The 14,845-nt window shown below is 43.8% G+C and overlaps 4 protein-coding genes across 7 annotated transcripts; 2 read left to right on the top strand and 2 right to left on the bottom strand.

Moving 5' to 3' along the window:
• Window positions 1-4: 4 nt before the first annotated feature.
• Window positions 5-1,871, bottom strand: LOC6606305 (protein arginine N-methyltransferase 1). 2 transcript variants are annotated; one of them, XM_032721190.1, is made up of 2 exons: window positions 1,665-1,871; window positions 5-1,604 (listed from the first exon to the last, which is right to left on the bottom strand). In XM_032721190.1, the coding sequence occupies exon 2, from the start codon at window positions 1,494-1,496 to the stop codon at window positions 72-74; it is 1,425 nt and encodes a 474-aa protein (XP_032577081.1). In that variant the 5' UTR covers window positions 1,497-1,604; window positions 1,665-1,871; the 3' UTR covers window positions 5-71. The 2 variants fall into 2 exon arrangements, with proteins under 2 accessions (XP_032577081.1, XP_002031110.1); XM_002031074.2 differs by having other exon boundaries at window positions 5-1,600.
• A 203-nt stretch (window positions 1,872-2,074) lies between these two features.
• On the top strand, window positions 2,075-2,950 carry LOC6606304 (28S ribosomal protein S10, mitochondrial). 2 transcript variants are annotated; one of them, XM_002031073.2, is made up of 3 exons: window positions 2,075-2,151; window positions 2,212-2,438; window positions 2,504-2,945. In XM_002031073.2, exons 1-3 carry the CDS (start codon window positions 2,143-2,145, stop codon window positions 2,757-2,759), a joined length of 492 nt encoding a protein of 163 aa, XP_002031109.1. In that variant the 5' UTR covers window positions 2,075-2,142; the 3' UTR covers window positions 2,760-2,945. The 2 variants fall into 2 exon arrangements, with proteins under 2 accessions (XP_002031109.1, XP_032577085.1); XM_032721194.1 differs by lacking the exon at window positions 2,075-2,151 and having other exon boundaries at window positions 2,173-2,438; window positions 2,504-2,950.
• Window positions 2,951-3,017: 67 nt separating this feature from the next.
• On the top strand, window positions 3,018-4,223 carry LOC6606303. The gene is made up of 4 exons (XM_002031072.2): window positions 3,018-3,265; window positions 3,322-3,516; window positions 3,583-3,823; window positions 3,881-4,223. Exons 1-4 carry the CDS (start codon window positions 3,045-3,047, stop codon window positions 4,022-4,024), a joined length of 801 nt encoding a protein of 266 aa, XP_002031108.1. The 5' UTR covers window positions 3,018-3,044; the 3' UTR covers window positions 4,025-4,223.
• Window positions 4,224-4,638: 415 nt separating this feature from the next.
• LOC6606302 (serine/threonine-protein kinase ATM) lies at window positions 4,639-14,729 on the bottom strand. 2 transcript variants are annotated; one of them, XM_032721187.1, is made up of 29 exons: window positions 14,656-14,729; window positions 14,368-14,605; window positions 14,201-14,309; window positions 13,965-14,150; window positions 13,691-13,911; window positions 13,290-13,634; window positions 12,119-13,222; window positions 11,887-12,064; window positions 11,660-11,829; window positions 11,482-11,608; window positions 11,053-11,420; window positions 10,854-10,995; window positions 10,678-10,798; window positions 10,491-10,623; window positions 10,138-10,431; window positions 9,809-10,082; window positions 9,376-9,752; window positions 9,122-9,319; window positions 8,920-9,067; window positions 8,437-8,854; window positions 8,217-8,376; window positions 7,652-8,164; window positions 7,282-7,587; window positions 6,236-7,217; window positions 6,014-6,181; window positions 5,574-5,950; window positions 5,264-5,516; window positions 4,948-5,193; window positions 4,639-4,892 (listed from the first exon to the last, which is right to left on the bottom strand). In XM_032721187.1, the coding sequence occupies exons 2-29, from the start codon at window positions 14,566-14,568 to the stop codon at window positions 4,708-4,710; spliced, it is 8,304 nt and encodes a 2,767-aa protein (XP_032577078.1). In that variant the 5' UTR covers window positions 14,569-14,605; window positions 14,656-14,729; the 3' UTR covers window positions 4,639-4,707. The 2 variants fall into 2 exon arrangements, with proteins under 2 accessions (XP_032577078.1, XP_032577077.1); XM_032721186.1 differs by lacking the exon at window positions 14,656-14,729 and having other exon boundaries at window positions 14,368-14,644.
• Window positions 14,730-14,845: the final 116 nt, after the last annotated feature.

Here is a 14,845-nt window from a genome sequence, read left to right as displayed (position 1 = left end):
GAAGTGAGGTTAATTTTTTTGAAATTTAATTCCAACTTAGATTTATTTAATTCTATTCAAAAACAAGCACATTAAACTACAATGTATTTGTGTTTCTTTCCAAAGACTTCTATGTCCACACTAAGGCCTCTGACATCCTCTTTATGTCTTCTTGTCGTGATTTTCCCACTAATGACGTCTCCTTCCTTCACAACCTGCGGGTTGTCGACGAAGAAAACCGTCTGCTTCCAATGGGTGGGCGTCGCAGATGGTGATGTGCTGAACATGACGGGAGAGGGTAGTTCAAACAGTGTGTCAAAGTAACCCACAAAGGCGGATATTCTTCCCGGTTTCGTGACCTTCAAGCTAAACTGGTGAGTAAAGTTTGGATAGTTTATATCGACGGTCATTATGTCGAAGTTAGCTATCTGTTCGGGCTCCGTCAGCATGAACTTTGCATCCACCACCTGCATCAGTGGCTCCTCTATTGATTGCTTTCGCAGATCGCTCATGTCGACCTCGTAAACGTTAGACCAGAATTCCACTTGCTCGGCATAAAGCGTGTCGTCTCCATAGCCCAAGAGACTGAGTGTACAGCGACTGGGCAGTATTATGCCATTGGGTTTGAGGTGATTCTCGCGGGCGTAGATAATGCTGTCCAGCATTGATTCGTACAAAAGAAAATAGCCCATCCATTCGGATATAATAATGTCGTATTTGGGCTCTGGGAGATCTGTGTCCTCCAGCCGACCCTTGATCAGTTCAACGTTCTCAATCTTGTTCTTCCTGATGATGTCCATGGCCGTGTAAACAATGTCCGAGTTATCTATGCCGACAACGCGGGCGGCACCCGCCTTGGAAGCGAAGATGGATAGGATTCCCGTGCCGCATCCCACATCCAACACTGTCTTGCCCCGAACAACGGCCTCGTTTTGGAGTAAAGACGCGCGATATGTGCTGGTCCGCACCTCGTCGCTGAGCATTTCATGGTGAATGCCAAAGTGGGAGTAGCTTTTGAAGTATTCGTTGTCGAGACAGACGTTGTTGCGCGGTACGCTCTGGTTGGAACCTTTTGGCTCGCCGTCAGCATGTACCTTTTGCAGCAGCGCCTTGTAATCGTTGCGCATGCGTTCCATGTCCTCGTTGGCCTGCTGCAGCAATTGCGACTGCTCAGCAATCCGCTGTTGTAGCTCCAGAACCGAGGGCTGCGTCGGAGCGCCGTCTGTTTTAAGGTCTTCGTAGTCATAGCAAAGCCAGGGCTCATACTCCCCGGGCTGGAGGTACTTCTCATCCTGCCAAAACGGCTGTTCCGCAGACAATAACTGCTCTGCACTGATCTTGTTTGCTCTTATGTAGTTTATCAGTTTGATAAAGGAATACTGGTCCATTTGGAATTTACGCCGAAGCTCCGACAGATTCACTTTATGCCGGGCGTCCAGATGGTCAATGGCCACCGAGATGCTTGTAGATGTTTCGGTACAAAAGAGACAAGTGGTTTGCTCATCGCCTTCGTCCATTGGCTCATCATCGTCATCTATGTCATCGTACTCATCTTCGTCGGAGCTGGAACTGGCCGGCACCTCAGCTGCCTCCTTCACGGGCTCCTCCTCTGTGGTGTTGTCTAACTTGAGATGGGATAAATAAGTAATCATTTCCAGGAAATAAAAGCTTTGACGGCCTCGCACCTTTGACTTCGGTGTCTTTCATGATCTATTTGTTAGTCCTATAGGCCTGCTTTTAGAATCAAATCGCACGGCGATCACAAACTTATAAACGGCAACTAAAAGGCTTTTTGAGCGGCGCCGACACGTGCGGAAATTAGGGAACGAAAATAGCTTAACGCATTTTGGTATATTTAAATGTTGAAGGGTATCGCAGGGGATATATAAAATAGAATATAAACTTTTTCGTCTAAATGTTAAAAGTGAAATTATTTTTAGGCTGATATATAAACAAATTAATTTCCTTAAGTAGGCTTAAAGGAAAACATATAAATTTAACTTTTATTACAGGGTAGGTAATAAACCATTCTATGGAATCACAGAAACACTACATATGTTTCAGTATTTTTGTATGTATTTTTCAGTATTTTTGAAAAGGCGTTATAAGCAGTATTGCGGCTGAAGAACTTGCATAATTATAGTTGTAAATACAGTTTTTAATATGTTGCAGGTATTTAGATCCAATATATCAATGAAAATGAGTGTGAAACATGTAGATTTTTATTCCCAGGCTATAAAGACGCTCCGCTGGACACAGCCAATGCGGGCTCTGTCCACTGTGAACACCAGTTCCGGCATACAAGGCAGTCTTTCACCTGCGGCACCTGCTCCGGAGCCGGATAAACTCTACAGCAAGCTGGAGATTGAGCTGCGGGGTATTGATCCGGCAGTTCTGAAGAGCTACACCTGGTTTGCTACTACGGCTGCCGAGCATTTGGGCATTGAAAAGGGCAAATGGTGAGAGGTAGAAATCCTCCGTCAAAGGAAATCTCTAACATATGTGTTCGTTAATCCTAATGCAGTTGGTCACCTCGCAAGGCGCATCACGAGCGGATGACGCTCCTGAAGTCTGTGCACATCTACAAGAAACATCGCGTACAGTACGAGGTGCGAACCTACTTCCGCTATATGAACTTCCACAAGTTGACAGGCTCCACGCTAGATACATTTCTAGAGTATATTGAACGTAATCTGCCCGAGGGCGTGGCGCTGCAGGCTTCCAGGACTGAGCTGCAGGAGATCCCAGAGCACTTGCGCCAGCCGCCGGAGCAAGTTTAGCCGAAGCCAATACGACTGTAGTCCTTAGTTATTAAAAGTTCAGTATGAGCTTAGATTAGGCTGATAAACGAACAGAAGCACCAGCAATCCGCACGGTAATCGGCCGTACTCGGGCCCCGTCCGCGATTAGAGAAGATAAGTTTTTGGCAGAATATTGAAATAAAAGTCGTATCTTGACACACACGATGGGATCCACTTGAAAAGTGAGCAAACAAAATCGGGGCGGGCGAACGCTGGCATACCAGTAGCTACTCCAAACCGAACGGAAGCGAATCACTCAGCAGAATGCAGCGGGCACAACTCACTTTACAGGCCCTGCTGGCCACAGCCATTCTCTTCGCATGCCTGTCGCCCGCTGCCTGCGTTTACGAGGCGAAAATCTTGGCGTTCCTTCAGGAGTTCCGCATGCGCATGTGCCACCCAATCCCGAATCTGGGCCTGCCCGCATTGGACCCGCTGCAGTTGGGGCCTGCTGAAACAGAACTGAACAACAAATACCTCGTGGAGTAAGCAAAGGCTATAATATGTACTTAGAGGCGTTACAAATTCCATTGGTTTCTAGCTTCACTGGGTCCATCGACAACTTTCAGTTGCACGGATTGTCCGATTTTGATGTGCCTGCGCTCAGATTGTCCCCGGTGCCCGGTTTGAAGAACACCATTAACGTTACCTTGCCACTCACGTACTTCAAATCCCTATACACCGCCAAAGGATCCTTGGCCTATATCCTCAACTTGGCCGGCGATGGCAATGCCGAGTAAGGCCATATTCATTCGAATTTAAGCATTGAACAAAAATGTCTACTTATTTACTTCTCTTTTAGAACCTCCATTACAAACTTTTCAATCCTCATTTCGTTTCGATTGAGATCCGTGTCTCCCCTGGCCATATCTTCATTGCAGATTGAGCTGCGCTTGGGAGGACTATGGATTAACTTTGATAACTTGATGGAAGAGGATCGCATCAATGATTTCATCCATGCTTTGGTGAACGAAATGGGTGTAGAGCTGCTTGGCGACGTCTGGGATTATGAACAGGGCACAGTCGTCTCCAAAGTCCAAGCGGTGGGTTAACATTTCAAGTTTTCAAAGGCAAAAACTATTTTCATGGTTTTCTTACAGGCCGTTAACAAATTTTTGGGTCAGTACTCTCTGTCGGATATAATTCAAATAATAATTGGTGGCGGCGGAGGAGAGAGTGCGCCCATATTTGACGGAGTGGAACCGGATTGCAAGCCGGATGCTACCATGACCCCCCAAGACTGACTGTTTAAATCGTTTTAAACTTATATAAGCCACTACTTAAAATTAGATTAATAAATATATGTAGGTTTTTAAGAATCGAGGACAATGGGTGGTAAACACTTGAAATTGTACAATTTATAGACCGTTTGACGTTTTAGCCACGTTTACTTATCTATGTGATAAGGACTATTAAACTATCAAAAGCCCATTTGCATTTAAATCCGTCTGTTATCAGCTCCGGTATGTCCGATAGCACGCTCAACAAAGGCGTTTGCTACCTACAAATATGGAATAGTCGGTGTGGGGTCTCGATAAGCGTTTTTTTTTACAACCATTTATTGATTTATGGCCTGCTTGTCGGATTATAAAAAAGAAGAGGCAAACTAATTCCTAGGGCTTGCTGGGGGCAATAATTTTGAGACCATGCAATGAACAGAAAAACGACGGCATACATAAAATATATGCAACCTGCATTTTGGAAAACAAATGCCATAAGCTTTGAAAATGTAAAATGTCGAAATATTAAATCGAAATTCTTAACTTACCAAGATAATGTATACCACTTGCGGGTTTCCCGTTGTGATAGCAAAAGAACCAAACAACGTTTGTTTTCGACCAGATTAAGCACAAAAATGTTTGATAAAAATCGTATAAACCTTCAATTAGAACTACTAAAAAGTGTAGATTATGTGATGTACTTAAACTCATAGGTGTGGGTCCCAGCCCGGAAAAAGCATGCAGAGATTGCTTGGTAGAGTGGCTTCATTGATCAATCGCTCCACTTGTGCCTCGACATTCGAGTCACCCAGTGTGCCGGCCTCTCTGCCATCCAATTTGTTTTGCACAAGAAGCAAAGCTCGCTGGGCTACCAAATTCACTGATTCTTCGCCTGAAAAAATGGCAAATTATAAGGAAAACTGTACATGAAGTAGGTATCCGCTTACCGGATTGCTGTGGTGATTGCTTCTTTTTAAGTACACCCCAAATGAAAAGTGGATCGTACAGCAAAACCTCGAGAATTGTGGTAAAAACGGACTTATAACGGCGCAGAATGTGCATGGTAGCTTCACAGGATTTGGCAAAGACTCCTTTTGTACCACAGATTCCCATTGGTGCCACAAAGTCGCGTGTTAAACGAAAGGGAACGGTCTCTGGTGTCGTCTGGATTTTGCCCTGCTCAAAGGCAATACCTACAAAATTAATACAAACATCGTTACTTAATAAATGCATATAAGTATGTTCTGAAAATTTTGCACCCACCAAAATCGATATGAATGACCTCAGCTGTCTGCTGGTCTACTAGGATATTTTGTGTGTGCCGATCACCCAGTCCAAGAACGTAGCCAACCATTGAGGTAGTGGCTACGCTGTTGGTGTACGCCAGTCGCCTTTCAAACCAGACGCCCGGAATCGGGAACTTCTCCAGCAGGAAATAATGGAAAACGGGTTTAATATTCTCGCATATTTTCTTGTAAATGGCATATCGTGTCTCCTTGGGAAACTTTAGGTGATCCTGAAATGTATAAACAAGTAAGAACAACAAAATTCTCTTATTTCGAATGAAACGCACGGATGACAACTTGCGGCACTTGTTGTTATTCCAGTCGTTTGGTCGGTATCGCGCATGCGCTCCTCCTTTGCCCTCAACAACCAAATAGTGACCCACAGGAACCGAATTGGTGCACCACTCCAGGATGCCACTGCGCATGGACAGCGGGGTGACCTTATAGGTGCGCAACTTTAGCTTACGCTCGAAGAATTCGGAATCCTGATTGAGCAACTCGTTGACGATTCCGAAAACCTGCTGCATCACGGCATCCTGTCGAAGATCATCCTTACCCTTAACCAGTTGCGCCCGGATTTTACCATCAGAGCATACGCACATTATTTTAACAGGCGCATTTAATCCCCCACACTGTGTAGTCTCGTTGTTCCACTTGACGACGCCTGCGTGGTGTGAGATTGGATTAATCAAGGCTTAATTCTTCAGTCTTCGATTTCGAAACCTACTAATTATACTGTACTCCTTGCTGGGCATAACAGGCAACTCGAGAGTCGGGCAATGTACAGCGTTCAGATTCCGCCAGCGCCTCACCTTGTCAAATTGCTTATTACGCACGGAATCGGACACTGGCCTGTTATCGTTCGTCTTCCCCTCGTTGGCAAATGTGATGAGGGCTGTGAAGGAATTTGTATAAGCATTTGAAAACAATGCAAGACCGATTCGGTTACCTGGTAGCAGCGATTCCAGCTGCTTGCTGCATTCCCCCGCTGTGCCATTCTTTTCGCAGATCATAGCAATAATCTTACTTGCGATTCCCGATCGCTCTGTATTGCTGTTCTCGCCATCCAGGTGTGCAAACACAAGGGGATACAGCTGGTAGAACGTATGATATGGATGATCTTTGCCACATTGCACCAGAAGGTCCGTCAGACCCTTGAGCAGACTCGTGTTTTTGGAGTTGAGGCGAGCGGTCAATTGGTTGGCGGCACAGATGAATTTGTAACTGGGCACTGTAAGGATCTCGTCCTTGATACACTCCTGGCACTGTTTACTGGTGGCGTTGGTGAACCAAAGCGAAATGATTCGATATATGGCCGCACTGGAAAAGCCGCTGTCCAGCCGACAGTATGCCATATAATTGGTCAATGACAGGCACAGATACTGTGTCAGCTTCTCCTCAATCTGATTTAGCTGATGCTCGTCCAGACTAGCGTAACGTTTCATCTGCACGGATATGACGCGCCGGTCCTGGTTCTCGCGCTGGGTCACCTTCTCCGCCGTCTGGCGGTTCTGCTCGATGATATCCTTGAGCGTTTGATACTCCTGCGAGTGCCGGTAGTCGTGTAGTTGCTGATACTCCCGATCAGCATACTTTGCAATCGTTGCATAGGCAGCCGTTCTTTGTTTACTGGCGAAGGCATCAAGCTGATGCCAATCGAAGATGTCCCGATACTTTTCGCTCAGCGTCTGGCGGTGCTGCACAAAATCATCAATCAGCTTAAGCGAATTATTGAAGTTGTGAGACTGAACCCAACTTAAAGTCTCAGCATTGCAGTCCAAGAGGAACTCGCCCTGCATCCGAAGTGCAGGAACTCGTTGGACGCAGTAGACAAACTCATTATTGTTGGTCACATAGTCCAAAATGGCCTTAGCAATTTGTTGGTTGCCCATCTTCAGATTGATTTCGGCATCTTCCAGCAGAACGCTAATCTAAAATAATATGATATCACTACTAAATGTAGAATGGACATAAATGTAAAAATCATTTGGTTACCTTGATTGACTCCCTAATATTAGGGAGCTCCCGTAAAGTAGCTGTGTACTTGGCTGCCAGATTGAACTTGCCAGCGCTTTTGCACTCCTCAATTCCCTTCATTAGGTACGTGCTAATGGGATCCTTTTGATAGAACTCACTCATTCTGCGACTGGCCCTTGTACCCGCCAACTTCAGCAAAGCAATCTGATGTGCAATCACGTATTCCTTACAAGAAAAATTCCCGTACTTAAGCTCCAATTCCGTTTGCCACTTTTTAAAAATCTTGGTCGTTGAAGCAGGATCCAGTTGAGTGCCAAATTGGATCTGAAGGGTGAAACAACGACAAGAATCAGAAGAGCACATCGCGGAATTCCCAGGACACCATCACCTGGCAAAACTCCTCTGCTTGTTGAAGGGAACACAGCCATGTCAGATATTTGTAGACACTTTGCAGGCACTCCACGCTGATCTCCATCAGAATGTCGCGCACACAGCTATAGGCCTGTTCGATGGCCGACAAGCTGTTCTCCTCCTCCCGCTGGCCAATACTTCTGAGGGCAACGAAATGGTGCCGCTTGAACTCCTGCTCTAGATCAAGCGATGTTCGAACCACCGTCTGATTTTGCTGATGCTTTGGGTCTGTTAGCGAATCCCACTGTCCAAGGCGCCAAAATATTTCATAGTCGGGCTCAATGTTCTGGTGCTGCTGGAGTTTGGCAAAAGACCACAAACCATTTCCTTTCATTATGTCTATGCAGAGTTGACCACTGGCCCTGTCCAAGTGGTCGGACTCCAACAGAATGGTGGATAGATTGCTGCCGTGCCCAAGGAAATCCAAACGTGAGCGCATGGGATTTACAAAGCCTGGAATGGCATCTAAGCAGCCAATTGATTCGTATGCCTGGAACCAACGCATCCTTAGTTCGGAGTATTCAACCATGGGTAATTCTTACCTTTTTTGCGCAATCCTGAAAGCATTCGTTGTCCAAGAAATCGGCTTTGCTCTTGGGACTCTCTGAGCAGGCCCATAGCTCAAGATACATTATACTCAGGAAATAGGCCTGACAGTGATTGCTAGCCATGACCACATTACTCAGATTAATGGGGATGGTCCTGTAATAAGGAAAGTACAAATATTTAAATACATATGTAATCTATATGAAAACGCATTACCAATTATTAAAGATTCGTATGTATTCGCAGATATGCAGAAACTTCTTAATGGCTCTTTTATTGCGGAATATCTCCTGGGAGTTCGGTGCCGTCGAGCTATTAAAGCCTTCGAAAAAGTAATCCAACATCTGAGACAGACTCTCCACGTGTTCTAGACTATTTTCCAATAGTAATTTAATAAAAGGCAGCAGGCAGGTCTTGGCAAAGGCGAAAGAAGTGGCAGCCAGTTTATCGAATCCCAGCCAGCCACACATTTGAAACACTTTCGAGACAAAGGCGCACATCCAAGGCTCGTAGTTAAGGCTTTTCGTTGCTTTAAGTATTGACAGCCAGTCGATGCGACGAATTTGTTTATTAGAATGCAGAAAAGTCGATGCAGTAGACTTCTCAGCAAAGATTTGTAGATTTTTATAGTGAGCTTTGAATTAAACAAACATATTGGAAAATTATCTCTATATATAGTGCACTCTTAAATCTATTTACCCATAATATTTGATCCAGGCTTACTATTAACCACCTGAATTGCTACGGACACAAGACCCTCGTAAGTTTTGGGGTCGAATTGGAATAAGGACGTATCCAAAGTCTGACAGACAACAGCTAAGAAAGCTTCCATGGGGTCCGCATTTGACTGCATTAAAAGAAGACACTTTAAAAGAGGCATTCTTGATGTTTGATAACCTACCTTTTCAAATGCTTCAAAATCTGTCTGAAAATAGTACGAAACTGTGGATATTTTTAGCGGTCCAATTTGAGCCAAGCACTTAAGGGAATCAATGCTGGTGGTCTTACTATGCGCGTCCCGTGTCATCTGAATGAGCTTGTTAATAACACCAAACAAAAGTTTTTCATGTTCCTGCACTTTTTCCTTGTGCTCGGCAATCTTTAAAAAAAAATTACATATTAATATAATTTTCAGAATATTAACTTGTTACTCACATATGTCCTCAGATCGCGTAATCTTTCTGGTGTCGGACTTATTAGAAATGAGCGCAAATAGTTGGCGACATCCGCCCTATCAATATTGGGTTGACTGGACTTGCAATCCTCTCGCAGAGGTTGAAGAAACTCGCAATCCGTTGTCTCTTCCAAAAAGGAATTTAGGTTGATGTGGGCCTTCTTTGAATCCAAAATGTGCATCACTATTGATATGGTCTTCTGTCTAACTTCTTTCGCTTCGCAGCATAGTTGAAAATTGCTCAATAGCTTAGCTATGTCTCCAAAGTGATTTTGGTAATCATCCAATTGGAAGCTGTCTTTGTTAAGCAAGAGTTCCAGAAATGTCAGAGCAGCCATTTGGACGCGGATGAACTTAGCTGAAATCAGGTAGCGTTAGGTTACGCGTAACTTACTCTTTATATTTTTCACTTACTATGGATCAGAAACCGTACCACAAAAAACCAGATGTCGCGAACAAAAAAGTAGCACTGTGTAACTATGGTTTCATTTTTTTGGGCCGCATCATAGACAGCATCTGCAACTTCACAGTAGAGGAAAAACTCATGCAAGGCCTGACTAGAAAAAGAGGCTGAATAGCAGTTGGTCTTTAAGTGTCCAAAAATATCGACCAGCACACGAGAATGTTTGGTTTGAAGCGTGATCATGGACTGGATCCGACTGTCCATCGATGGCCTCATTTCAGGGTCCTAAATAAACAAAAGTTAGAGGCTACATATTTGAAATGTCCTTCCAAATACGTACAATGTGAAAGTTCAGACACTTAAAAAGCGATTCTCCACTCAGACTATACCAACTGCCTGTTCTGTTGCAGGGCGCAAAGGAACTAAACAATCTCATCATTTCCTGCGGATCGTGCAGCAAGCTTATCACATAGCAAAGAATATCCAAATCAAGATCTACATCTGTGGCATTCAGCTGGGAGTAACTGAGGTTCTCCGACAATAGCTGGAGGTGTTCTTTAAAGTTCTGACCTTCGCTTTCGCTGCACGAGCTGTTTTTGATCAGTAGAAATGAAGCCACTATCGGAAGGGCCAGCTGAAGAATAAATCTTTTTATTTATTTATTTGTTTCGAGAAAACTTCTACTGTACTTACCTCCTCGCTGATTGATTTACTGCATCGTTCTATATCCTCTGTTTTGACATATAGAAAGGTATATGCCATAATTTCACTAGCATGGGTTTTGCGAAATTCACTCTTCGTTGAATAGCACAGAAAATAGGGAAACCTTGATTTGTGAGATGTGAGTGTAACTTTCTTCGGATTAGTTAAATTATCTCACTTGGAAATGGGCCAGCGCTTGGAGCTCCAATGGTGAAGAAGAATGGACGTAAATGGTCGGATAAGATCACGCACTGTTTGACGATGGCAGGATGACTTACTCTGCAGGGAAATAAACTCCCCTGGAATTGGATCATGGATCACGTAACTGAAACTGCTATTACGGTGCTTACTCACTTTCAGTTAGCCTTCGCAAGGCACAATGATGCAGCAGCTCCTTCAGTGCTATCTCTTGGTGGAATGAGCTGCGCAAGAATATTGCAATTAACATTTGTACGATTAACGCATTGCTGTTTTGAATGGAATCCTCGTTGTTGTACTAAATATAAAATAGCCATTAAAGTAGAGCTAGGTATCAAGACTTCCGAATGCCTACCGTCAGTTTCTTAAACTCAATGCTCTTGTACAGCTCCTGGCAGAAATCCCAGTGCGACTGAGAATGACCAATGGCATCGCTAGAGACGCAATTCGAATCCAGCAGGATGGTGAATGTGAAGAGTGTGGCAAAGCGCACTTCTAACGTGGGCATGGTGATGAATTTCGCAGTGGACTTGCATATCACAGCAAAGTTCTCTAGAAGGTAAATGTCCGGACACCTCTGAGCAATCAATCCCACGCAACGTACAATTTTCGCTGTTAAATTCGATGTGTACGACTTCTTAATGGCAATCCTTAAAAGGGAATTAAGGGCCATAAGCATGTCGTCCAAATGATTTTCTTTGTGCCTTACGAAGTAAAAAATGGCTGCAATGAAATTAATTAATTGCACTGTGTTTATTGTTCTATTATATATGTATAAGCTCACTGGGCATATGTTGAACCACTTTATCCATCATTTCCGCATCCTGGTGATGGTGCTGGAAAAGTGTCTTCAATTTGCTAACTAACCAAGTGCTGGATGCTTCAGAAATCGTTTGGCAGCTGCATAACATCTTAAAGAGATCTTAAAATTACTTCTGTTTTGGTTACGATATAACTCCTACCTTGGTCACAATAAGCACATCCTGTGGATGCCAACGCATCGTTACCTTTGCTATGTGCTCGAATGCTTCATCCCGGTGCGAATTGTACGCACAGAGACCAGCCAAAATGTTGAGGCACAGACGCGTAATTGTTCCATGATCTGCATCTACAGATCGCTCCCTCTGCATGGCTGAAATATTCAACTCTTCAATTATTAAAGCGATACGTTAATTGAAAACTACATTACAATGCAACTTGAGCGCAGCGCCAACAAATTCCACCAACATTTCAATGGGTTGCCTTTCCAAATAATCGAGTAAGACTGTATTCGTCCTGAATACATCAAGTACATAGATTTCCAGACGTAAAATCTCTGGTAAATCGCTCTTATCTAGCATCTCAGCTCCGTTCGCCTTGAGCTGGAACTGAAACGGGTATTAGAAAACGAGGTTCTGAAACGTTATTCATTTTGCACCCACCTCGATGTGGCTGAGATATAGTCCAATTCTTTTTATCAGAGGACAGCCATTAAAGTTATCTGCATCGAAAACCTTGTAATGCAAAAGCCTTTCCATTGTGCAGATCAACTTCAATAGACTATTCAGGTTTTTTATTATTGCCGCGGGTTTGTTCTCCTTCGCGATCTCAAAGTTGAGGCCCCGCATAAGGCAATCATAATTGGATTGAATCAAACAATTCTTAGTTTCGCTCTGAGCTTGAGTGATTGACTCAAAAGGAATGGCGTAGTCCTTGTCAAAGCAAATAAGCTGTTCGTTGTACTTGTAGGCCAACAGATTGCGTTCGGTGGACGGAACAATGTGTTCTGATTGAGCGATCTGTCGCAATTGCTGGTCATCCAAAAAATTTATAATGCTGATTGCAAAAGTATCAGCCTGCAGCTGGGCATCAATACTGTCTATATTGTGTATCATCTGAGCGGCGATGAATCTATCCGCACTTCCGTAGGCCCAAGCTATGATGGGTTCCAAGTCAGCGGACGCCTTATCTTGACCACATTTATCTGCATGGATAAAGATCTCGCGAATTGTCGCTAAGCATTCGTTGCGCTTTAGCATCTCATTCGAGATAATATTGTTAAGCAGCGTGCTGGACAGCTTTTGATTCAGTTTATTGTGTCTGATCAGCATCTGCAGCACCAATTGCTTCTCCTTGATCTCGTCACTGTTTGTGGTAGTCTCTGATATGAGCTGGTTTGCCATCTGACTCCAAAGCTCGTTCAGAAAATCCTCCTGAATAGATTTAGAGTGCAAAAGCTCCTGTTCTTTGGTCAGAAGATTAGCCAGGCATAACCGAAGGTTCCGAAGATTTCTTGCGTTGCCGTACATTTGCATTATTTCCGCCACGGTGGTTAGCGCCATGTGGTAGTTGGCCACATTTAGGATCACGTTGCTCAGCTGGAGTATCTCAGTGAATATCGCAAGCCAGACGTCGTTAAAAGTGTTTTCCTTTTTGTCGATCAGACTAAATATAGTTTCCATTTTATCTGCAGGCTTCGGGATCTTTTTCGGCGCATCACCTTCCCCATTTTCATCGGTCTTTTTCGTCTCCAAGTGCCACAGCACCTGCAAATAATTATATAGTTAAAAATAAAACTAAATGTATTTAATATTACTAGCTTATGCGACGTACTATATACATAACCAGGGCAGACATCTTGATGAAGGGATCGGAGAATTTGTTATTGCTCAATTGTGCATTCTTGCAACGAGCCCAGGAATTCTTTCGGATCTCCACATTGACAATAGTTTTCAGTCGCAGTAAAGTTTGCTGCCACTTTTCATGAACAGGCACACCGAGTGTATTAAAGTTACACATATCCATTTTGAGATACATTGAATGGAGCGACTTTGAAACGCATTGAAAAAACAGATTTCTGGTGTCGTCCCGGAACGCATCCTCGTCATGGTACTCGCATAGTTTGGGTAGAATCTCCTGCATGTGAACGTTCAATTGGTGATTGTAGTTGACAGCGAGCTGAAAGATTGTTGCAAAGTATTTAACATGATCTAAAGATATATTAAGAGTCCTACCTCTGATGCAAATATTAAGTAGACTCGAACAATCTCAGTTTTTCTGGCTCCAAATGCGGATAGTGCAAAGCTGCTTAGCTCCGGCAGATATTCCACTAGATCCACGTGCAGCTGAACCCGTTCCTTGGCCAAACTGACGGTTCTTGTGATGCATTTCAGTATCCTGGTTCGCAGGACCTCGTCCATATCGACATTCAGTTCAAAAAGATAGGAGAGAATCCCTGTACATTATCAAATTAAAAAAGAGTCTCTTTTGGGCCAGAAAGTAACTTACTACTGTATTCGTTAATCTTAAGGTCGCGCACATAGCTGACCGATGAGTAAATGCCCTTTTCCAGCAGGCTCAGAATGCGGTCGCCAAAGTACTTGACTACCACTCGCATCTTGATGCCATCCTCGAAGGCACTGAATATGCTTGTTTTGGCCAGGAAGTGACCATTTCCAGAGGTCTGCGTCCCCGCTGAAAATCACAGATTAGCTTAGGAACGAGTACAAGTGTTTAGGACTTACCTTCCAAGTTGAATTGTGTGATCTTCTCGAGGACATTATCGTACAAGTAGTTTTTTCCCGCCAGCGTCTTGAATACTTTCTCGTTGACATCCTCCAGATTTCCAGCTTGCTGTTATTAGGGCAAAAATTAAAATGGAACTGATTGTTTAACGATAATGGCTAGGAACCTTAAAGAGAGCCTCCTTTGACGCTTCAAAGATTGTGGTCCAGGATATATCAGAAGATTTGCTAAGAAACAACTTATCCAGATCCTCACGGCAGCTTGAGAGCTTTTCATCCAGCTGCTGAATGCCCTTGTTTCGGCTGGCTGCCTTCCCCGACTGAAGGTCCCCGAGTATCCGCTGGATTTCGTTTAGAAGTGCACTCATCCTGGCTGGCCGGCATAACCTGTTTTCGCTGGTAGCCCTATTCCAATAATTATTAAACTAAACATAAAATGATATCTCAAATTTTACTTAGAGTGACCTCTGCCAGAGCGCCAAAAAATACCACGATCAATAAGAACAGCACTGCTGTTAAATGGCTGGGTAGCAATGTACGTCAAATAAGTGTCGATGGAGAATTAGAATTAACTTATAAATAACGAAAAAAGTTATACAGAAAAAAATTTCCATGTTCCATATTCCACTGTTCCGCCAACGGAAC

Source organism: Drosophila sechellia, chromosome 3R (assembly GCF_004382195.2).
Source record: "Drosophila sechellia strain sech25 chromosome 3R, ASM438219v1, whole genome shotgun sequence".
In the NCBI taxonomy this organism is placed as follows: Eukaryota; Metazoa; Arthropoda; class Insecta; order Diptera; family Drosophilidae; genus Drosophila; species Drosophila sechellia.
The sequence above is the reverse complement of the archived record's forward strand: the minus strand, read 5'-3'. Positions and strand labels throughout refer to the sequence as shown.